The sequence below is a fragment of the Talpa europaea genome (assembly GCF_964194135.1).
Source record: "Talpa europaea genome assembly, chromosome: 1".
Lineage (NCBI taxonomy): Eukaryota > Metazoa > Chordata > Mammalia > Eulipotyphla > Talpidae > Talpa > Talpa europaea.
The window spans coordinates 20,447,418-20,472,533 of record NC_140073.1 but is presented as its reverse complement, the minus strand read 5'-3'; the positions used below and the strand labels follow the sequence as shown (position 1 = coordinate 20,472,533).

The 25,116-nt window shown below is 44.1% G+C and overlaps 1 protein-coding gene across 3 annotated transcripts in view; it reads right to left on the bottom strand.

Moving 5' to 3' along the window:
- PAMR1 (peptidase domain containing associated with muscle regeneration 1) overlaps positions 1-25,116 on the bottom strand; it is a gene marked incomplete at both ends in the record, with an annotated part of 76,473 nt that overhangs the window by 30,511 nt on the left and 20,846 nt on the right. For 2 of the 3 annotated variants that reach the window (XM_084238412.1, XM_084238413.1), the window contains 3 exons: positions 5,300-5,517; positions 5,996-6,110; positions 21,594-21,722. In XM_084238412.1, the coding sequence (XP_084094538.1) occupies positions 5,300-5,517; positions 5,996-6,110; positions 21,594-21,722 (462 nt within the window). The remainder of the gene's footprint in view (positions 1-5,299; positions 5,518-5,995; positions 6,111-21,593; positions 21,723-25,116) is intronic. The other variant, XM_084238414.1, reaches the window with a different exon arrangement.

The following is a 25,116-nucleotide window of genomic DNA, read 5'->3' as shown; positions in this document are numbered from 1 at the left end:
TAATCAAAACCCTCCCCAAAAACAAAAGCCCAGGACCAAATGGATTTACAAATGAATTCTACTAAACATTCAGAATCAAACTAGTACCTATCCTTCATAAACTCTTCCAAAAAATTGAGAAGGAAGAGATAATACCAAACACGTTCTATGAAACCAACATCACACTAATATCAAAACCGAACAAGGACAGCACAAGAAAAGAAAACTACATGCCAGTCTCTCTAATGACCACTAATGCAAAAATCCTCAATAAAATTTTAGCTAACAGAATCCAACAATGTATCCATAAGATAATTCACCACAACCAAGCAGGATTTATTCCAGGGACACAAGGATGGTTCAACATCTGAAAATCAATTAATGTAATCCAACACATCAACAAAAAGAAATATAAAAACCATATAATATAAATAGATGCTGAGAAAGCTTTCAACAAAGTAAACACCCATTTATGATAAAGGCCTATGAAATTCTCGGGATATAAGGAACATACCTCAACATCCTAAAGGTCATATATGACAAGCCAACAGCCAGTATCATTCTCAATGGGGAAAAGCTGAAAGTATTCCCATTAAGATCTGGAACAAGACAAGGATGTCCACTCTCACCACTGCTTTTCAATATAATATTGGAAGTCCTAGCCAGAGCAATAAGACAAGAGAAAGACATACAAGGAACCCAAATAGGGAAGGAAGAAGTTAAACTATCACTATTTGCAAATGATATGATAATATACATAGAGAACCCCAAAAACTCCACAGCAAAATTAATCAAACTAATTAATCAGTTTAGTAAAGTAGCAGGATACAAAATCAACACACAAAAATCAGTAGCCTTCCTATACACGAACAATAAATATGAAGAAGAAGAAGAAATCAAGAAAACCATCTCTTTTATTATTGAAACCAAAAAAATCAAATACTTGGGAATAAACCGAACAAATGAGGTAAAGGACCTATACAAAGAAAACTATAAAACACTGTTAAAAGAAATAGAAGAAGACACAAAGAAATGGAAAGGCATCCCCTGCTCATGGGTTGGAAGAATTAACATTATCAAAACTGCCATCCTACCAAAAGCAATTTACAGATTCAATGCTATTCCAATAAAAATTTCAATGACATTCTTCAAAGAAATAGAACAAATATTGATGAAACTTATGTGGAGCCACCAAAAATCCCAAATAGCCAAAGCACTCCTGAAAAAAAAAGATGAGAACAGAGGTATCACACTTCCAGACTTTAAACTATATTACAAAGCTATAATCATCAAAACTGCATGGTATTGGAACAAGAACAGCCACACAGACCAATGGAACTGAATAGAAAATCCAGAAATAAACCCAGAGACTTATGGTCAACTAATCTTTGACAAAGGAGCAAAGAATACGCAATGGAGCAAAGAAAGTTTGTTCAATAAATGGTGCTGGGGAAACTGGGTTGCTACATGCAAAAGAATGAATGGATTAAAGAACTAGACATAAGACCCAAAACCATAAAATATATAGAAGGAAATATAGGCGAAACACTACATGACATACACCTCAGTAACATCTTTAAAGACATCACCCAAAGCAGTGATAGTGAAGGCAAAGACAAACAGCTGGGATTACATCAAATTAAAGAGCTTCTGTACTGCAAAAGAGACAGTAACCAAAACAAAGAGACACGCCACCAATTGGAAAAAAATTTTTGCACACAACACTAATGATAAAGGACTGATCACAAAAATCTACAAAGACCTGATGAGACTCAACAAAAACAAAGTAAATAATCCAGTCAAAAAATGGGCAGAAGGGCCTCCCCTGGTGGCGCAGGCAGTTGAGTGCAGCGCTGTGAAGCTGTCCGCAGCCTCTACAGCAAGGGTTCCATCCCAGCCGGCCACCGAGGGTCCCACATGGCATGGCAGACCTCTCCTGTCACACCCGCTGCTCCCCTCAGCAGTGTATTTCATCGGTCTGCCTGTTCTGTTCCCCGCTCTGTCTCTGGTGAATTCTCTCACTCTCCCATGCATCTGGCCTGTACCCCGGTTCTTGTATAAAATAAATAAATAAATCTTTAAAAAAAAAAATGGGCAGAAGAGCTAAAAAGAAACTTCTCCAAAAAGGAAATGCAAATGGCCAACAGGTATACGAAAAAATGTTCAACATCACTTGTAATCAGGAAATGCAAATCAAAACTACAATGAGATACCATCTTACACCAGTGAGAATGGCACATATTAAAAAAACTAGCAACAACAAATGTTGGCGAGGATGTGGAGAAAAAGGAACTCTCCTGCACTGTTGGTGGGAGTGCAAACTGGTCCAACCACTATGGAGAGCTGTGTGGAGATTCCTCAACCTGCTAAAGATGGAGTTTCCATATGATCCAGCAATTCCACTCCTAGGTATTTACCCAAAGGACACAGAAACATTAATTCAAAAGGGCGCCTGCACTCCTATATTTATTGCAGCACTATTTACAATAGGTAAGCTATGGAAACAACCCAAATGCCCAAAAATAGATGACTGGATCAAGAAGATGTGGTACATATACACCATGGAATATTACTCAGCAATCAAAAAAGATAAACTCATGCAATTTGCAGCAACATGGATGGAGCTGGAAGGGATCATGCTCAGCGAAATAAGCCAGAAAGAAAAAGAAAAATACCGGATGATCTCACTCATAGCAGGGATTTAGAAAACCTAAATAAGGGACCAGGAAAAAGACTAATTATAATAAAGTAAAAATCAAAATGAACAAGCAACTATAAACCAGCGACGCACTGCAGTGGGGGAGGAGAGATGGGATCAAAGCAAGGGAGTGTGAGAATTGTATGAGGACTGTAACCAAGATGAAAATGCAGATATTGCGCAAAAAAATGAAAAATGATGTAAAAATATATAAAATTTAAAAAAAAAAACAAATAAAAAGAAATAAACAAGAAATAAAGTATGCTCAAGAGTTTCCAAACACACATCCTGTAAATGTTAGTCCCTTGAGATGCTGATGGGACCAACTGAAAAACGATTCTGGGCTCAAATATGGTGGAGAAACATTTCTGGTATTAAACAACAATGAACCTGGGCCTCCCTGATGGCCTAGGGGTAAAGTCTCAGCACTATCACCGCTGTGGTCTAAGCTCAATCCCTGGCCAGGGAGCTGACCCACATGGCACAGCAGACCTCTCCTGTCTCACCTGCAGCTCCCCTTAGCAGTGTATTTAAGTCAATCCTCCTGTTCAGTTCCCTATTCAGTCTGTGGTGAATCCTCTCCCCCACCCCCACCCCTACCCTGCACCTCTGGCATACACCCCAGTTCTTCTATACATAAAAAAAATTTAAATAAAAAAAAGTTAATTTTTGACAATGAACCAGATTCTTCTACTGCAGACATTCTCAGAACATTTAATGCCCTAATGTGCATTAGAACTTTCTAAGACTGTACACGATGTTCAGCCTTTCCCAAGCTTATCTGACCTGCCTGTCTTGGGGACCATTTTTCCTGCAGAAAACATTTTGGGAAGCACTAGTCTGCTTGTTATCTCCACTCACTGACTCCCCTGTGGAAATTTATTGCTTGACCCAGTTCAGCAAGCCTGTATTGAGGCTTCTCTCTGGGTAAGGCACTGGAGAGATATAAAGATGATCTTGCCAGATCAAAGATATTTGAAGTACACAGTGACTATAACCTGAAGCATAATACAGATAGTGTCAGAAAAGAGGAGAAAGCTTTACAAGAGGTACAAGAAAGGGCAACATCACAGCCCTCTGGAACAAGAGGGAAGGTTTAGCAGAGGAGGAGAAGCCTGATTAGGAACCTATAGTACAGGGGGCTCCGTGTGCAGGTGTAGGGGAGCCGACTTTAGTTTCAGAGGGTCACAAGCTTGCAAGCCACTGCTGCTCCCAACTGGCCTGCTGCAAATGCCCCAGATGCACCTCAAGTGTGACCCTGCTCACCTCCAACCTCATCCTCAAGGAGTGAGGTTTCAGCCAGAGCCAACCATGCAGGGCAGCTAAGATCTAGAAACCTCAGGTAACTCTAGGCCCCAGAAAGCTCCATCAGGGATGTGATCAGAAGGAGGCAGGAACAGATCACAAAGAGCAACTGCTGAGAGCTCACAGAGGAACATTCTGAGGCTGGGGAAGTTGGGGTGGCAGCTCTTGCTGAAAGGACAGGGCTGGATAAAGCCTGATTCCACGGTCACATCCTCTCCCTCTTCCTGAGTGTGTATCATACCTTCCATAAGGAAGCCTTCGGGTTCAAAGTGCCACAACAGCACTTTTTAAATTCAGTATTTTTAAAAAACTGGAACTTCAAGCCTGAGCTTATTTTGTAAAACCCGATGCAATGCAATCTTAAAATGGTACGAGCTGGAGGGGTTGCTCAGGATGGGGCATCCTGTTCATTTTGGTCAATTCCTGCTTCCTGGTATGAACAGGGCGTTGCAGTCAAGCTTTGAGTTCTCATGAAATAAATGGCTTTTGCCACTTATTTTAGGCTCAGGCACTGCTGGAGTAGAGCAACTAACAAATGCTTCCTCAGTACCAGACACCTTGCTGAGCTCTACATACATCGTCTCCCTGAGTCTCCTAAATGGAGCAGGATCCATTCTCTTCTCCCTGATTAGAGAAGTAGAACTTACCAAGACCACACAGCTTAATCTACTGGAGACCCCAAACTAACACTCTTAGCCAGGAGAGGCCACTTTGTGTGAGCCCTGGATAAACTTGTTTATGTGAAAATTCCTAATTCCAACCCCCATAGCTGTGTGACCTTGGCCAAATCACCTAGCCTCTCTGTGCTGCAGCATCTGTACAAGGGAATAATTCCCAGTTCTGGCTCTGGGTGCACATTTTTGAAACACACCTTGCATTTCTCTCTTCCTTCTCACATGCTGGGTGCCTCTGAAAACTCAGGACTCTAGGGTGTTTTTGTTTTTGTTTAAAGATTTATTTATTTATACATACAAGAACTGGGGTACAGGCCAGAGGTGTGGGGGTGAGAGGATTCACCAGAGACAGAGTGGGGCACAGAACAGGTGGAATGACTGAAATACATTGCTGAGGGGAGCAGTGGTCAAGTCAGGAGAGGTCTGCTACGCCATGTGGGTATCTCCCTGGCTGGGGATTGAACTCGTGCTGCATTACCTGTGGATAGCTTCATAGGTTGCGTCTTAACTTTCTGAACCAGCAGGGAGGCCCAGGAGTCTAGGTTTTAACAAGACTGAGTAGGGAGAAGCAGAGGTACACAGAACAGAAATGTCTGCCTGGAGCACAGACATGAAATGCTCCATTTGTCTCCATGACCTTTACCTGTGATCTCCTCAAAAATGGCATGGAAACCATCGAAATTCTTGGAGCCATCTGAATGGAAGAGGACATGGAGCGAGGAGCCGGTGCTTTGAATGGGAGGTGGCCGCTCGTTGCCACAGAAACGCTTGATGATCTGGCCGTCACTGTTGTCCCCGTCACGGACCTCGACATAGTCATACTGGCACATGTAGTCAAACTCCAGGCTCAACATGACAAACCTGTGTGTGGAGAAGGTGACAGCAGGACACAGATGGGCCCTGACCCTGGCCCCTGATCCTGATGATGAACAGGTCTAAAAAGAGTGGCCATCGGTCTGGTCTGCAAGGAGACAGTCCAAACCCACTAAGCCCCCCACATGTCTGAGCTGTGACAGGAAGACTTGGTGAAGGTGTGTGGGTGGGTAGATTGCTCTCAGTAATTTGCTTTGTTGGCTTTATCCTTGGGTCAAAGCTATCCAAGCCCCATTGTTCTAGGGTGGTGAGAACAGTCATTTCATTGACTGTAATTTTAACCAGGCCTAATCCCACAGAATGACTGAGGTGAAGAAAGGCTTCTCCATACCTCTTCTGCTTTTGAGAATAAAGTGCTGATGGGTAACGCTTGGTCACTGGGATTCAGGGTCCTCAGTCTTAGTTCAGTGTCTCCTGAGACCCTCAGGCTCCCAATCCCCTCAGCCCCCTGACCCCCACCCTTTACCTGAGCTGGATGATAAAGCCAGGCTTGGCATGAATGGTCCACTCGCAATGAGCATTGAGGGGGTAGCTCTCCAGCAAAATCTGACCCTTCGGGGCTCGCAGGATCTGGCCACATCCTGAGAAGAGAACATTGGGGCGCAGAAGATGGAGTCAGAGGGTGGAAATTCTCCAGGGGTCTCAGATGGAAGACCCCTGAGACCAGAACAGAAGAAAAAATTAGTATTTCTCCAGCATCTGGCAATGTGCTAGCAGTGTGGATAGGGGCGCTCATTTAATCCCCAGATGGGAGGTGGTAGCGTCTGTTTTCCAGTTGGGAAGCTGGATACCCAGAGAGTCAACTGACTTGTCTCTAGCTGCTCAGTGAAAGGGCAGAGTGTTCAGACCCAACTGTCCAAACGTGAAGTCCAAGCCACTCCCACCTCTGCAGACTCCTCTCGCATGCGGCCTCAGGCCACCTTCCACCTGCTCCCGAGTGGGCTCAGGAGAACACGCTCGCTGCAGCTCTAGCCACAGAACACTGCGGCCCTCGTCTGGAGTCTAAATCTGCCTGTGACCCTTTGATCTGAGTTTGCTGCACATTCTCTACCCCACAAATATAACCCCAAAGCAGTTCTTTGCTGAGCTCCCCTCCATCCAGCATTAATGGCTTCTGTGAGCAATCAGGTAATAAATGTCTTCCCAGTGCATGGCACTGGAAGAGAAAAATGATCTCCAATCAGTTGGACTGGATTCACGGTTTGAAAATTTTTTTAGCTCCCAACATCTTTTTTTCATACAAACGCTTATGAAAACCACTCTCTCTCTCTCTCTCTCTCTCTCTGTATATATATCTATATATGTGTGTAATATATGTAATATATATGGTAGTTTGTCGCTCAGACCAGTAGTTTTCAACTCTTAGGACTTCTTTAGAGTCGTGTGTGTGTGTGTGTGTGTGTGTAAAGAGAGACCGAGAGAGGGGTTCTGGTTGAAGCAGAAACCCAAACCCCTTCACCTTCACCCACCTTCCTCCCCAGTGCTGCCACTAACGGATTCCTAAGAGCTGAAAACCACTGGACTGATTGGCTATTAAATTCCACCATATTTTCTAGTGTTGAGATAAGCGCAGGCATGTGAGATGCACCCTGGTTTTACAAAAGAGCTAAGGGGAAACATCTTGAAATGGTTTTGTAGGGGAAAAAATTATTTGAGTTGTATAAATGCATACCTTGTACCAGAGTTGGCAAACCATGATCCACAGTCAAATTCCAGCTCCGTTTTCCCAAATAAAATTTTATTGCGGGCCTCCCTAGTGGTGCAAGGGGTTAAATCTCAGCACTAGCAAGCTATGGGGAGCCACCGAAGCACTTGAGTTCGATCCCCGGCCAAGGAGCTAGCCCACATGGCACAGCAGACCTCTCCTCTCTTGCCTGCTGCTCCCCTCAGGAGTGTATTTCAGTCAGTCTGCCTGTTCTGTTCCCCACTCTGTCTCTGGTGAATCTTCTCACCCCCACACCTCTGGCCTGTACCCCAGTTCTTGTATGCATAAATAAAAAAAATAAACTTTAAAAAAAAATTTATTGCAATGGAGCCACGCCCATTCATTTATTCATTGTCTATGGCTGCCTTTGAGCAGAGCTGAGTCGTTCCCACAAGAGATGGCAAGGCTCCTGAAAAGGACAATATTTACTTTCTGCCCCTTTACAGAAATGGCTTTTCTACCCCTTTCTATAGAGAAATCCAGTTTAACCTCACACACTGTGGATATGCACTTATATTTCCTCACTGACCCCCCAAAAGTAGACAGTCCCATTGCTTAAAAAATATCAGCAACCTGGCAAGATGATGGTGTTAGGAAAAAAAAAAAAAAGTCTACTTTTGGTAAGCATGAGGTCTGAGAGTTATCACGTGTGAAAACTTCTGCCAGCTTGCATGTTCATCTCTTTCTTCACTGGGATTTTTCATGCTGCAGCCCTGTCTGCCAACCGGAAGTATGAGCCACTATTTTCCATCTGGGGTTCCTGTCTAGGCCCAGCCTCCATCACCTCTCTGCAATCCCAGCCACCTCCTTAGCTCCTGTCCACCCATCAAGGTGTCCCAACACTCAGTTTTCTACACAGCAGCCAGCGTCACTTCTGAAATCAATAATCTACATCACGTTGCTCTCTTGATTTGACCCTCCTACAGCTGTCCACTGTGTGAGCACAGCCCGCCCCACTAACTGCCCACCCCAGGCTTCTGCCCAGGCTCACACAGCTCTAGACACACTGACCTTTCTGTGCCCAAGTCCTTGTCTTGCACTTGCAGTTCCCTGAACTGAGCAGGCTGCCTTCTGCTGCCTTTGGGAATTATGCTCAACTGTCACTTCTTCAACGACGCCTGCCTTGTCCACCATGTTAAAATGAACCTTCACATTTCTACCATCAACATCCTTTGTTTTGTTTTATTCAGAATACAAACCATGACCTGAAATTACTTAGTTTATTTGCTCATTCCCTTTGGTAGAGTCAGGACATTTTCTAGCTTGTCTACCTATAAAGGCACCCAGCATATAGTAGGTGCTCATTAAGTAGCTATTGGTTGAATGAATGATATTATAGGTGAGGTATTGGCTAAAAGCTTTACAACCTTCTCTCCTTTAATCCTCAGAAGGTACCTGGGAGCATAAAATTCAACTCTCCTTTTCCCAGATGTGGCACACGAAGGATGGGAACAGTAAGGTAAATTCCCCAAGGTCAGACAGCCCAGGGGTTAAGAATGAAGACTTCAGAGCCCAATGTCCCTGGGTGGGAGATTCAGCTTACCCCTCACAGACTGTGTGGTCTTGGGTAAGTTACTTCATCTCTTAGAACCTCAGTAAATCTGAAGCAAATGGGAATAAAAGTGGCACTTACTTTATATAGTTTGGGGACGCTTAAATCAGATTATGCATGGAAAGCCCTTTGCAGAAAAATCAGTGTTAGCTGTTGTGAGTCTGTGAGAGAGCAGGGATCTGAACTTGAATCTGTCTAGGACCCACACTGGTTCTCAGCTGGAAAATTAACCCCCCTCCCACTCCATTTTGAAGCAGCAGGATTTTTCTGACCCTCCCAAAGAAATACATGGAATCTTTGCCCCCACCCTCTTTTTGAAACGCACGTTTTTCCTTCCTGCACACATCACAGTCCTCATCGCCCCCATCTCATCTGCCCATCTGCTGCAGGGCTGGGGAAGTGATCGTAGTCTTGTGAGAGACAAAAAAAGAAATCCTCCTGCACAGCCTCCGCCCCTGGGGGACTGGCAGCTTCCCAGCCGGCAGGTGTTAAATCCCAGCTTCCTGAGCAAACCTCCTGTGGGGACCCCAAATCAGAACTAGCAGCAAATGCTGCCAGCCTGCTTCTAGGTCCCTCTCTGCCTCTGCAGCTGGAGTCAAACCACATTGTCACTGGGCCCCTCCCATGTTCAGGGGGAGCTGAACCACCTCCCCATACCCCATCCCCATCAGTTCTCTGCAAGATCATTTAGTCTCTGGCCAAGTCTGGGACTCCACCCAGCCTCTGGAGGGCTCAGAGCCTCCATCCCCACTCAGTCACAGCCCCCTACTCTGGCAAATGCTAGACCACTTGCTCCTGCAAGCTGCGGGGCTGTCCTTCAGCTGGAGCCAGGAGTCCAGACACATGGCTTGCTTCTACAGGGTGCTGTTCCTTTCACTCTTGAGGGAAGGGCAGAGTTGGCCCCGTGATGGGGACAACTTCCAACCAACCAGAGATAAAGAGGCCACTTCTCAGAAATGCCTTAGGGGAGAGGTACGACAGGGAGTCCAGCCCCCTCCCAGCATGAAGGCCCTCCTTCAGTTCCCCCCACTCCCGCCTCTACTCCGGATTGGGGGACCTGGGTGCAGGGCAGCCCAACTGCACCTCTCTATCCAGGCCAGAACAGTGAACACAGCTGAGTGTCCCCGCCAAGGAAGTGCTGCCGGCCAACCAAGCAGGTGGTCCTTAGACTGAAAGACCAGAGGCGGCAAAGGGCCCGGAAAACGTGCTCAGATTCCCTGAAGGGTCTTGCTGAGTGTGTGAGTGTGTGTGTGTGTAAGCAGGGGGATCTGCCAGGGAAGCTACACTGTGTCATGCTACCCGCCCCCACTGCAATCAGCCAAAAGCAGGAGAAATCACTGGATCCTGCAGAGCTGGAGGGAAATCTTCATTAATTTCCAAACTAGTAAGAGAACTGGAAGGTTCCCAACAAAAATGAACACCCCCAGCATTCAGACAAAAGTCTTGTTATCTCCAGTCTTGGGGGAAGGGACAGAGAAGCAGGAGAGAGACACAACATTCTTCTGAGAAGTGACTGGGGTGTTTATTTCTTTTCATCCTTCCTCTGAGGGAAAAAAAGGACAAAAAGCATGCAGGCAGAGAGAGGCGTCTGCCTGGTCTTTTCCTCTTTCAAAGATGACTCAGGAGGCAGGGGCCTCCCCGTGGTTAAAGGCACATAGGCAACCAGACCCGGTGAATCACTGTTCAGCCCTTTGCTAGTTTTGGGACCCCAAACAATCTCCAGGAGCTCTCAGCTGAGCTTTCCTGAGTTGAAAAGGAGAATGATAGTAATATGCTGTTGATGTTGTTGTTGCTTATTTGTTTTAAGGGTTAAATGAGACAGATATTGTATGCAAAGCACTTAGCACAGTACTGGTACAGGAAATTCTCAATAAATGGCAACAAATACTGTTTGTCTCTCCATCCTGCCTGGACCTGAGACACTGCCTGCTTTGGCACAGGACTAAGAGGAGGCTCCAGTGCTGGCCCCCTGCTCCAGGGCTCATAGAGCCTCATGTCATCATCACTGGCTTGCACTCTAAGCCCATCAGGTCCTGGAGCTCAGATGTTGACGGCAGAGCAGAGGCCTGGATGGTGACGAGGGGAATGACATATGTGCCAGGACCTGGGAGGAGACTTCAAATTTCCTTGTGGTTGGGTTCACCCCACCAGGACCTCCTTGGTTCTCAGACAGGTAGTCAGAGTAAGGACTCAAGAGCCTCTCACCTTGCACGGCAGTATAGTGCAGGGATGAGAGGGTGGACTCTGGGGGCCTAGCTTCTGAACTGGTGCCTTGGCTCTGCCATTTACTAGCTGCATGACAGCAGGAAAGTTACTGATCTTGGTGCCTCAGTGTCCCCAACTGTGTGTAGTGATGGTGATGAGGATTAATGAGTAGAGGATGGTACTTAGAACCATGTCTGCTTCATGAAAAACATTAAGTGAGGGCTTTTATCAGGGGTTTGGGTCTTTTCAGGAACAATTAGAGCTTAAGAAGTGACTCTGAGTCTCACCCTGTTGTTTGGTCTGTGAACCTCAATTTGACACTTTATAATAATTGCTACTTGATTGTTTGTCTCTCCTGTGACACACAGTTCTGTGAGAGTAGGGCCCTCGTCTGTCTTGTTTACACCTTTACATGCATCAAGTAGCTGCTCAATTAATTAAGTAAATGAAAGACAAAGTCAAACTAAGTCAAACATCTGTTTACCTAATCAAACCATCCTGAAAGCCCTTCCTCTAAGAGACTGTCCATTCAATTGAAACATTTTTCTAGCAAGAACAACATCTTGCTGCAGAAAGTCTGTCCCCCACAAAGTTACCAGGGTCTTCCAGAAGTGCACACTCAGATATCCATAAGACAGGGTCTAGCTTAGGGTACAAAGAATTTAGATATTTGAATGCTTGCAGGTCTTTTTCTCTGTGCTTCAGTTAGAGTGATTATTATGAACCAGTGTTAATATTCCCTGCTCCTTTTTTCTCTTATAACCAATTGGCCGTTTAGCTCCTCCAATGATTTCTTTTCTTTCTTTATTATTTTTTTTTTTTAATTTCAAGTATAGTCATGTGTAGCTTAACAACATTTCAGTCAACAATAAGCCTCACATACAACAGTGGTCCTAGTAAGCTACACCACACAACGTAGGTATGGAGTAGGCCACACCATCTAGGTTTGCACAACTACACTCAATGACATTTGGACAATATCTCCCATTCCTCAGAAGGTATTCCCACTGTTAAGTGCCACTTGCTCTCTGTAGTTTTCAATTCTTGGATTTTTATTTTAAATGTTTTCCAAACCTCTCCTGAAATTTTTCATCTCTTTATCCATTATACACATTTTGTCCTATAGATCTTTTCTAAATTAAATAGAATAAATTTATTTTAAAATTATTTTAAAGTCCTTATTTGAAAATTCCAATATTTGATCACGCAGGATGTGTTTCTGTTGACTGATTCTCTTGACTGTAGACCATATTCTCTTGCTTCTGCATAACAGAAAATACATATTTTCCTTTTGATTAATTTTTCTTTGTTAGGCAAGTAGGATGAGGGATTGATCACTTTGATCCAAGACAGAAACTAAACTGATGTGAGGCAAGGGAGAGACTATAATTCCTTTTTGAAAGGTCTTTAAATTCAAGCACCAGGATCCTAAGGAAATGTGTCTCTGATTTTCAAATGCTCCCAACCCTTATCCCCTGTTCCATTCAACTTCCTATCCCTCCATGACTGGAAAACCATGAGCCTATGACACCATAAGACTGGAATTACAAGTTTTTGAAGTTGCAAAACCACAATATCCCTTGACTCTCTGCATCCAAGCTGAAGCTTGGCTTCTGCTTGATCAGAAAAACTACATTTAAGAAAATACTTAGTGTGGGCCTCCCTGGTAGCATAGGGGTTAAAGTCTCAGCGCTCTCAAGCTATCACCAGGCAAGAGTTCAATCCCCAGCCAGGGAAGTGACCCACATGGCACAGCAGACCTCTCCTGTCTTGCCCGCTGCTCCCCCGAGCAGTGTATTTCAGTACTTCTGCCTGATCTGCTCCCCACTCTGTCTCTGGTGAGTCCTCTCATCCCCTGTACCACTGGCCTATGTCCCAGTTCTAAATAAAAATAAATCTTTTTTTTAAAAAAGAAAGAAAATACTTAGTGGAAAGGATTGTCTTTGCTTTGTGGTCTCAAATTAAGTTCAACAGGTCAACCCACAGGTTATCACAAAGCTTCCTCCTCCTTCACCTGCCCTGCCCCGACCGCAGTGACTGGCCCAGGTACGAAGCATCCTGTATCACGTGCTCTCCTGGGACGTACTCATCCCTCTGGTGTTTAGATTCTTTTAGCTTTTGTGTTCACAGATAATTGCTGGCTTTAAAGAAAGTCATGCATTTTCTGTGGTTTATCTAGTGATTTCTTTCTGTGTGAGCAGGAAGGAAAGTCTTTTTAACATCTTTTTATACCCTAACCAGAAGCTAAACAATGACTTATGAGTTCTTTGACAACATAAAATCTTCTTCAAAGGTTCAAACATGAATTCCCTGGAGTCAAAGAGCTTTAGCATATAAAATGTAAAATGCTATGTACCATATAATACTTGTCCAGGTAAGATTACATCCTCATGTCCAGTGGATAGTCTCTTGTCCTTAGGGAACTCTGATTAATTTTTTTTCCTCTCTGCCCCTATACTGATTCCTCCTCTCACCCTCTCACCTCCCTCCCACCACACACACTGAGAAAGGAAAACATTGGCAGGATCTCACTTCATGACGCTGGTTTAGTAGCCATCTGGGTAGCTGCTACCACTTATTGACCCTTCCTATCTAAGCTTTACTATGCACCAGGCTCCATATTAATGGACTTAAAGACAGAACTTCCTTTAACCCTCACAAAAACCCTCCAACGGTGACTATTATTAACCCCACTTGGTAAATGAGGAAACTGAGATTTACAAAGATTGAATAACTTTGCCTAAAGTCATGGAAGGAATAGAATTCAAATTCAGGTCCTACTGATTCCTAGCCCAGCTGTTAACTATCACAAAACACCGACACAAATTTGAACTTAATGGGACACTGTTCCTTTCCTGAAGTGGTAGGACACTAAAGGCTACAGCAAGAGGAACCAGATTTCAGTAACTCCTCCCAGGTGATTCCAGAACAAGACAGTGCCAAGTATCAGTCATGCCTGCTTAATGGATCTTTTCTCGACCTTTCACTCTTCTTTTCTCTTTCTCTTTCTCTCTCTCTCTCTCTCTCTCTCTCTCTCTCTCTTTCTTTCTCATTCTATCCTCTCTCCTCATTTGCTTTGGATCAAGGATCAGTTGTTATGGCTCAAGGATCAGTCTGCACAAATCATCCCCTTTTTTATATTCTAGACCCTTATTCTGGGGTGCAGCTTATGGTCACTTTTTGCTCCTCTGCCTCTACCCAAAATATAACTAAGATAACATTAACAAGCATTCATAATCTCATCCCAGAAGTCCTTTCTTCTCTGGATTGCTTTCCTAACCTTCTTTGATCTCCTAGATCTTCCTTGAAAGGTTGGGATCTCTGTAACATCAGCTACATGGGTTGCATCCTGGGTGGTTCTCAGGCACTCTCATTGTTCATTTCATTTGGTGACTAAGGAACTCAGTAGAGGGCCAAGTTAAATAAACTCCACCTTGAGGTCAGCAGAGTGATTCCACTAAGAACTCAACTTTCCTGTTTAAGAAGCTTTGAGAGGAAGGCTTAGTGTAACTTTAGATAGTGCCTGCCAAAGCCAGTATCCAGACGCAGCTCCTGGATGCCATTCCCCACAGGAGGAGCAGGATGCATGGGGAAGGGGCTGCTCCCAGCACCTGGACACACACAATGCAGGTGGACCTGACACAGTGCTGCCCCAGAGAGCCAGGAATTGTGGAAAGAATGACACAATGGAGCCAGCACAAAGGGTTTTCACTGGCCAATCCTGGGACAACTTGCGTACCAAAAAGAAAAACGGTAACATGACGAAACCTGGGGGAAATTTGATTCATGAGTCCATAGTGCAGTGAAAGTCAGATGTAGGAAAATGATCATTGGTGGATCTAGGTGAAGCGTATATGAAAGTACTATACTTTCAACTCTTTGGAGATTTGAAATTTTTCAAAATAAAAATTTGGGGAAAGGAAAAAGAATCAGCTCCTTTTCCAAGTCTGGATACTCTGAGCTTACTAAACCAATCTTTCCAGGACAGAGGATGTGAATAAAGCCCTCTCCTGGACTCAGGGGCTTCAGATCCTTCTCCTTATTATCTTGGTTAATACAACCTGCCAATGGTTATGAAAGAATTCATCACATAATAGAATTTAAGACAGTCATGAGTTAGTTTAATACTAATTATCACAAACATTGGCAGGACAGTGAGCAAATGAAGGTGCTCCTATATCTTTTCACTATTGAGCATCCTACAGCACACATGTAAAACAATCTGACTCTTTCTGCTCTCTGCCTATCATCACTTCTTCTTAAGGTCCTATATGGCACTCAGGAAAAAAATGCCAGCCCTCTACAAATGGTACTCAGCAGGAAGCCCTTTCCTTCAGCTTTCAAGCCTTAACAGATCACTTGGGTGCCATCTACTGGGTAAATGCTTGCACTGCCATGGGGCTCTAGCACAGCGCCCCAGCCAGGAACTGGCCACCCAAGTGCCCTTCTCCCCCTTAATAGAGGTAGGTAGCATAGCACCCAATGCTGGACAGGCAATCAACCACGAGTGAGAAGAATTACTTCCACCTATGAATTCCCTTCACGTTTTTTGAGTGCCAATATATGGTATAGGTGAGAGGTACCTAATAACATCAAATTGATGTTTCTGATGGTCAAGCCCTGCTTCCATAAATGGGTTGTAAACTCATTGAGGGCTCATTGCTTTCCCACGTGACCAGTCCAATACTCCATAAAGACTCGTGGCTATAACCAGATAACGTACACTGTGTGGAATGAAGCTTTCAGAACAAGCAAAACGGAATTGAACAAGCATAACTGAACCAGAACAGAATGAGATAGGAATATGACCATTACCCAGTTTGCTTCATTCCAATTTTTTCAATTTCTTTTTTTTTTTTTTCTGGTCTCTCCTCTCTAAATTACAAAGCCCAAGATGGTAGGAACTATATCTGTCTTTGTCATCATTATAAATCTCCAGCACCTAGAAGCATCCATTCAAGGAATGTTTTTTGCATAGAAGGGTAGATTAAAGAATGAAGGCTTGGTCTCTCTACTCTTCTTGCCTAATGGTGATGACAAGTTGTTCTGAGTCAGTTCTGCTTTCCCAGAGAAAGCTACCACTTATCCTACACACGGATACCAACACCAGTCCAACAATCAGACCCTACCTACAGCCAGCTCTTACAATGAGGCTAACCCCAAGACTCAGCCAATAGGTGCTATTTGGAAAGACATACACATGGGATTTCTGTGGGCAACTGCTATCCTGTCTGTGATTCTTTTTTTTTTTTTTTTTTTTTTATTTATTTTTTTTAATTTTCTAGAGGCATGTCTTATTTATTTATCTATTTGTTTGTTTGTTTGGTTTATACATGCACTGGGTACAGTCAGAAGCCGGGAGGGTGAGAGAATTCACCAGAGCCAGAGCAGGGAGCAGAGCAGGCAGAAGGACCGAAGTACACTGCTGAGGGGAGCAGCGGGCGGCAGGAGAGGTCTGCGCACCATGTGGGACCCTCCTCCAGTGGCCGGGAAGCAGCCGGGGATCGAACCGGTGCCGCAGAGGCCACGGGCAGCTTCGCAACCCAGCGCTCAACCGCTGCGCCACCGGGGAGGCCCCTGTCTGTGATTCTTTGCTTTACTGAACTCCTGCACGCAAATATTCTTCCTCCCTTTCTACCTTGTCCCCCACTTACACATCAGAGAGCTAGGAGGATTGTTTAGGAATTGTGCCCCTCCACAAGTATACTCTGGATGCAGTATACTTCCCCAGCTACCGGATTCGGGGCTTAGTCATGTGACTTCTTTTGAAATAAGAATGTATGTGATATGCGTAGAGACCTTAAATGTGTCTGTTTTGACCTCTTATATAAGCCTCTGCAAGCACCCCAACAAGAGCACACCCCAAGAACTGGCTGACCCTTTAGCCTGACCTCTGAAGCATGGAGTTCAACTCAGGCCAGTTCAGCTCAACCAGTGAAACCCAGCCAAGTCACAAAATAAACATCTGCTGTTTTGAGACTGTTTGTAACATAGCAAAACTGTGTAGCAAAAATGAACACATTAGCACCCTGAAAGGTTCCACCGCCTTTCTGTTCTGTAGCCACAGTACTTGTTCCACTGTTGCGTCACCACCAAGCCTGCTTCTCACAGAGACATCCAGTCCCTCTTTTTTCTCTACCAGGCTCATGTGGTTTCATGTCCTACCCAACCTGGACAATCATGTCTTTGCCAACTCCTGGATCAACCAAATGATTGGTTTAATTCATTTTTGTTACCAATTCAGCACTGCTGGAGAGCAGGTCGGTCTGGACCAACAGGAGCTGCGGCTTCAACTGGGTCCTTGGTCTTCTAGAACATGTGGGAGCCATTCCTTCCTCCTCAGGTGATGGTCCCAAACCACTGGAACGCTTAAGTCCCAGGCTTCTGTCTCCTCTGTTCTTTTTTTTTTTTTTTTTTTTTTTGTGGCTTAGTAACTCTGCAACTATGTGCAGAGATGGAATTTTGTCTCCTCTGTTCTAAGTAGAGATCTCACCGCTCACTTTTCAATGAAAATCGAGATGTTCAAAGGGAACGCACCAGTGGAGGTAGGAGAGTTCTGTGGTTCAGAACAGGGGTCTGCAATCACAGATTAGCAATCTTCTTGTTTGCTCACACCTGAGCAAAAAAACAGCTCAGCTATCATCTCCATCTAGAACCTCTCCTACCCCAACTTCCTGTAATTAATAGCTCTCAGGGCACTTAGCTGCACCCAGTTCACAACCTCCCCTGGACTTCCCACTGCATCTAGAACTCTTCACCTAGTGTACTGGCCCTTGCCTATTATTCCACCCTGCCACAAACCCTTTCCATTCAGCCACAAAGTGCCACCTCTCTCCAAAGAGGAGAAAACTCCAAAGTTAACTTATCTACCTCAGAGGTCAATGAGAAATCTAAAACTGTGCATTGTATTTCTGTGGGTTCCTATGAGCTGGCTACTAGCTGGCCACTTGTGGGCAACTATGACCTATTTGCTATCTACAAATCCCAGCAGAGCATTCCTTGACTCCTTACAGATTATAGCTTGTATCATGAGGCAGGCCCGGGAATGCCGAGGCTGCTGTTGACCTGATTACATAACTATTTCCGTGGGGGTCTCGGGATAACTCTGCCTGTGATAACATCATACTTTGCTGATGCAAATGGCTCTTGACAGATGGTCACGACGTCCCCTTCTCTGTCCCTCGTAAAACTTTGTCTCCCACTCCTATCCCACCCTCCAGACCTTATTCCTCATACAACTGTTGCATGATCAGCTTTTACTAGCCTGTGTGCTTTCAATAAATGGCACAAGAACTTCTGCTCAAGTAGCAGAGTCTTGCCTTGCAAACCTGCTCCATGACTGCTGTGCCTCTCATCACGTTCCCGCTGCAAAGTGACAACAAAGTTCCTGCAGCAACATATTTCTAATTATGCCTTTCTTAAACTTTTATGGAAAGCAGTTTTTTTCCTCTGGACCACTTACCAGCATGGCAATTAAGGAATATATTGAATAATAATAATAATAATATACAGCTGGCCCTTGAACAATGCAGGTATTAGAAGCACCAAAACCCTTGCATAATCAAAGATCCAAGGATAACTTTTGCTGTTTGTTGCATCGACAACACCACACTGATAAACGGGAGTTGTGGAGGAGGCTGCACAGTGCAGGTCATACCTCATGATGCACACCCTTCCCAGGGCTGATCAAGCTTTCTGATCTTGGTTGATTTGAAAGAACCTTATAAGATTTGGCTCCTATAACTGATTGACTGGGAAGTTCTGACCTTGTATAGGATTGCAGAACTGCAGGTTACAAAAAAATGGTGGCCAAACAGCCCACTTAAGCCTAACAGACCCACAGCTATTAACTGGAGGTCTAAATGATAACATAAACAATCACTAACACATATTTTGCATGCAGCTGTATTATAAAACGTATTCTTACAATAAAGCAAGCTAAAGAAAAAATGTTAAGAAAATGATAAGAGAAATGCATCTACAGTTCTGTATTTATCAATACTGTAAGTTTATATCATATGTTTATAAGATGAATCATCTGTAAATACCTACATCAATATTATATGATACAAGACACTATAAATGCCACAAATATTACTAACACTAGACATAAAAATGAAGAGATAGTATGAAAAGAAACTCATATTTATTTATGTGTTGAGCATATTAGAAAAAATGTACATATAAGTGGCCCCACATGGTTCAAGCCCACACAGCTCAAGGGCCAATGCTATTTATTGTATTACTTGAGTTTTTGCTAAATGCCAAGCAGAGTGCGAAGTGCTTCTCATGTATTATCTCATTTAATTCTCCAAACAGCTCTACCAGAAGAGAGTATTCCTCCCATTTTAAAAAAGAGGAAGCTGAGATTAGCAAGTTGAAATGACTTGGTCATGGTCACAATCCCAGTGACTGGCAAAGCCCAGTGTTAGTAAGTGACTGAGGGGCACCCAGGGATCCCAAACAAACAGTGTGCATGCTCTAAAGTGGGGTCCTGGGCCTCCCGGTTGGCGCAGTGGTTGAGCGCTGGGTTGCGAAGCTGCCCGCAGCCTCTGCAGTGCCGGTTCAATCCCCAGCTGCTCCCAGGTCCCCGGAGGAGGGTCCCACATGGCGCGCAGACCTCTCCTGCCGCCCGCTGCTCCCCTCAGCAGTGTACTTCGGTCCTTCTGCCTGCTCTGCTCCCCGCTCTGGCTCTGGTGAATTCTCTCACCCTCCCACGCTTCTGACTGTACCCAATGCTTGTATAAATAAATAAAATAAATAAATAAAAACAAATCTTTAAAAAATAAATAAATAAAGTGTGGTCCTGCCAACTGCCAAATAAAGACAAAGGGAGCAGATTGCTTGATAGATCTTTAAAAGGATGACTGTACATAGAGAGGGAAACCAAGAGACGCTATTCCTAATAAAAGTTTCCCATTAAAACATCCAAATTACCCATCCCCTCATGAGCAAATGCCCAGCCAAACAGGGTTGGCCGAAAGCGGGGCGAATGAGGCCTGAAAGTTTGCCACAAGTCTATGGCACCTCCTGGTGGGGAATAGTAGGAAAGGGGTTCTGAGGCAAAGAGCCCAAAGAGCTGGGACAGAAGGAGATGCCACATCACGATAACAGCTGCCATTGTCAGGTGCCCCCGTGTCTCTCACAGACGTGTCTTCTTCTGATGTCCCCCCAAGTCCCTGGATACAAGTCAGGCAGCAGAAACAAGAGAGCTTTCCAAGCCCCCCTGCCTTCGTGTTATCAATCTATAGCTTTAACTGGCCACTCAGTGCCACCCCTCGTTCCCAGAAGCTCCCCTGCTCAGCAAGTCCACAGGCATACTGGGATTTGGAGTTCGGTGCATGTACGTGGATGTGGGGAACATGGCGCCTCCCCTAACGCCAGGTCTTGTGTCATTCCAGAACTCATGGTCCTGATCACGGTGCTCTACTGTCTTCAGCTGCCAAGATAGATCAGGGCTAAGTCCTACAGTAATCTACCTAGGACTAAATTCAATTTCCCCAAAACCACCTAAGACAGCATTAAAGTTTTAAATCAGCAGGCAAGCCCAGCACTTTTTAAAATCTCTGTCTTCTGGATAGTTTAATTCTGAGGATGATATTTAGGCAACAAAGTGCTCCTCCTCCTCCAAGTACAGCTGAATTCCTCGGCATACACCTCGCCCTATGCCCTAGACTCATGACTATCATGGCTTTTTGTAAGGTGGGAACAGACAAGGAATGCTACAACAGCAGGCCATTCTCCGTCCCTGCAAACTGGGGATATCATCCATAAGCAATAAACTTGCTCAGCCTCTCAGGTCATCCCAATTGCTTCTGATTCAGGGAGGGGTGTAACATAGGATTAACAAATTCATACACAGCTGCAGAGCCAGACTCTCAGGAAGATATTACCGAGGCACAGCCAAGGGGAATCTCAAACTGAGGGAAAAAGTTAGATTTCCACTCCACTTTCAAAGGATGTAGAGTCTCAGAAGAGAGTCCTAATAAAGATGAAGCAATTCTTGGAGATCAAGTGGAATTCAGAAAGAATTCCTTTTCCGGACAATTAGCAGGCTGACACTTGATATGGGTTCTGTTCTAGGAATTTAACTCAGATTCAAGTTTTTCCATTTCCATTTCCATTTAAAAAGCTGGAGCTTGGTGGTGAGTGTGGTTGACAGCATCATAGAGGTGTGACTGTGTACCCTGGAAACATACAGTGTGGTAAACTGTGACCTCAATAAGCAATTTTTTTAAAACACACTACAAACTTAGCATTTTGGAAGCCTTGTTCACTGTTTGCTGACCCATGCTAATGTGCAATTACTTCTGGAATGGACTTCAGGCGTGCTGTGTGCATAATGCCTTGGCTTCATTTAAGAGAAAGGGAAGATTGAAGAGCAGATATAAACCTCCTGTGGCCAGTTCCAAGCAGATGTCCATAATCCACACCCAGCACATGGAAACACATCTTTGTTTTCTATAGTCTTACCTAGAAACTCCTCTGGCTGTCAGATTTCCAGAACTCAGGTTCTTACAAGGCAAACCTTAGTCAGGTGCAAGCTGAGACATGAAAACTGTGCACAACACAAGCGTTGGGGCTACTTCAGGGTCTACTCACGCATGCAGTCTCCTCCATACCAGCCCGCCCGGCACTCAGCACAGTAGATCCCCTTCACGTAGAAGTCATCCAGGGTTCCTCCCCAGGAGCCATTCCGGCAGGTCTTGCAGTTTTCAAAGATGGTACAGCCTGCAGCATTTCCAAGAGGAGAGCATTAGTGTAAGCATTTGCAGGTGCTAATCGGCTACGAGAGAGAGAGAGAGAGAGAGAGAGAGAGAGAGAGAGAGAGAGAGAGAGAGAGAGAGAGAGAGAGAGAGAGAGAGAGAGACATTTTGCACCTTCTCAGGATCTTGTGTCAACTAAGGGCACCTGGCCAGAGGAAGGTATAGAAGTCCTTAGGAAAAAAATAGTCGTTCCAAGGAAAATGCTAGAGTCACCAGGATTCAGGCTAAGGAGTTTTGGAGAGTGGTTTGAACCATCTTCTAGTTAGTGGTTGATGATCTAAAGCAACATGAGATAACCTGCAGTGAAAGTGAGAATCTGCCAATATAGTGTACTTTTTTCTCTTTATAATCATATCACAGTTAGTGTGAACTATTTTTTTAAATTTTTTTATTTATTTTTATACAAGAGCTGGGGTACAGGCCAGAGGCATGGTAGGGTAAGAGGATTCACCAGAGACAGAGTGGGGAACAGAACAGGCAGACGACTGAAATATGCTGGTGAGGGGAGCAGTTGGCAAGACAGGAGAGGTCTGCTGTGCCATGTGGGATTCTCGCGGCCAGTCAGGAGTCGAACCTGCGCTGCAGAGGTTGCAGAGAGCTTCACAGTGCGGCGCTCAACCCACTCCGCCACCAGGGAGGCCCTATAGTGAACTATTTTGAGAATTCAGACAAGCAAAAAGAATTAAAAACATCTAAAATTCCGTCAGCCAGTGAAAACTACCGGTAAATCTCTCTCTCTCTTGCTCTCTCTTTATACACACACATACATATGTACACAAGCACGTGTATACATACACATATATACACTTTTTTAAAATTAGACTTACACCATATACTGTACATTCTGCTTTTGTAACTTACTTTTTCATTTAATAGTGCTAAATCGCCACCCATTTCTTTACTCTTCCATGCCATATACTTCCTTAACCAAAGTATGCCATTGGCAACAATCTTGATTTCTAAGGGGCTCACTCTAATGGTTTCAAATAGGGATAGCAGCTCCCAGGAAAGGATTTTTTGTAAAACATGGTCTGTTGAGGGGCGGTGGGATAGTGAGGGAAGGGGGACATCATTCAACCCCACTTATTAAAATGGAGAGCAATGTTCTGGCTCTACTGGTGTCCTGCTGTGTGTCCTTGAGCAAACTGCTGAAACTCTCTGCCTCAGTGCCCTCATCTGTACGGGAGTTCGGTATTGCATCTACTCCATAGGGTTGTTTTAAAAATTAAATTAACACATTTATAGGATGTGACACCAAGTAAATACTCCTAAAAGATGAACCATTATTGCTATTTTGTATTTCCTCACCCTTATTTAGCCGATCCTTACCACTGCATGCAGCACGCTCAATTTTAACTGCCTGTTATCTGTTTTGTTGTAAAAGGCCAAAGTCAAGAACGACATCTTGATTTTGATATAGCTCCATCTGTCCCAGGTATAATGGGCACATTCTTGCTCGCTTCTATGGGTCCCCACCAGGAGGTGTTTTAGACTTGTGGCAGGCTTTCGGGCCTCAGTGGCCCCTCTTTAGGCCAACCCTATTTGGCTGGGCATTTACCCATGAGCACATGGGTAACTTTGGGTGCCTGATTTGCATACTATTTTATCTATTCTTTCCCTTCTCTTCTCTTTATTGCACACTAATTGTATCAAAGTTCCTTTCCATTAAAAGTCCTATGGACTAGAGTATGTTTTGTCTTGACGTGGCAGATAGCAGAATCTATTTAGAGTGGGCAGGTTTGGGGGTTTGGGGAGGGGCCCTCTCCCTGCCCTGTAACAAAAGCACTAAATGATGTATGCCTAGGGTGATTCACTATAGCATTATTTATAATAGCAAAAGGCTGGAAACAACCCAAATACTCATAAACTAGGCTAATCCACACAATGTAGATATGTGCAACTATAAAAATTGAAAACAATGGCCTTATTCTGTCAGTGAGTGATCTCCAGCATAAGTTGTTAAGAGGAAAAAGCAAGGTAGTTAGCAATGTTTATGGTAGCCTATATTTTGTGCAAGAAGGGAAAAGACATATAAATGCATATACATATTTGCTTGTAATGTCAAATATAGAAAACAGACGGAAATAATAAGCCTATCTGTATATCAAATAGGTGCAGACACCACAAAGAAAAGGACTATCTCAGCTGACTTTAAAACAGTTTTTTGACTACATATACTTAAAGGAATATATTCTAAGCTCAACAATCACCACAGAGAAATCGTAACTTTTATCCGCCGGTCTTACTGTCAGTACTAACGGTCTTACTGTCAGTACTAATGGTACTATTGTTATTCTGCACAACTAATTTATAAGATAAAGCAAATAACTGAGCACATTAACAGTACTATGAAACAGAATTTTCACCATCAGAGGGAAAAAGATAGAAATAAAAAATCAAGGCAGTAAACAACCTGATGATACTACATTTGAATTTGCATATCAACATAAGCTCATATTTTCATTTTTTTAAAAAAAAAAAAAACAGTTTCATCCACTAAAAAGAAAGATTTTAAAAATAAAAACCTAGTCACAATGACAGTCTGAAGAACAGCTTGGATGCCTATCATGGCCTCGGACCAGAGTCCCTTGGAGACACAGGTGACCACAGATCTGGGGCAGAAAATGTGCAAAAGGAACCTGCAGCATGTTAATGTGTGAGAGGTCAAGGAAGCTTTCAAAAACAAGCGTGGTCATGTCAGGAGAACACAGGAAGACTTAGAAGCATTGCATATGTACCTGAGTCCCACTTTCTTTACTCCATTTTTATAGTTTCCCATGAACCAAAGAAAGCTCTGGGTTGCAGTATGCCTCATTCTTTGAGTTGCTTATTACACTGGAAACATTTTCTTATGTCTGAGGTTCAGTGTCCAAATGGAAGCCAAGCATCATCCTTGACTTCTGCTCTTCCCTCCACTCACCTTCCCCATCCAATTACTCAGGTTGCTGTCAGTCCTAATCTCTCAAATCCCTTGACCTCTCTCCATCTGCAGAACTTGATTCAACAAAGTCTCCATTACTTCTTCAGCCTCCAGCTGTGCCCTTACTCTAATCTTCTCCCCACAGCACATCTAAAGAAGACATCAGTCTCCACCTCTTTATTAAAAGATCTCCAAGGATACTAAAACATCTTCAGGACATAGCCTAACCCCACAGCACAGCTTCAAAGCCCTTAAAGTCCAGCCCTGTTTTCCCCCTTCAGAGTCTCAGATTGCCCTCTTAATCTTTTTTTTTTAAAGATTTATTTATTTATACATACAAGCACTGGGTACAGTCAGAAGCGCAGGAGGGTGAGAGAATTCACCAGAGCAGGGAGCAGAACAGGCAGAAGGACCGAAGCACACTGCTGAGGGGAGCAGC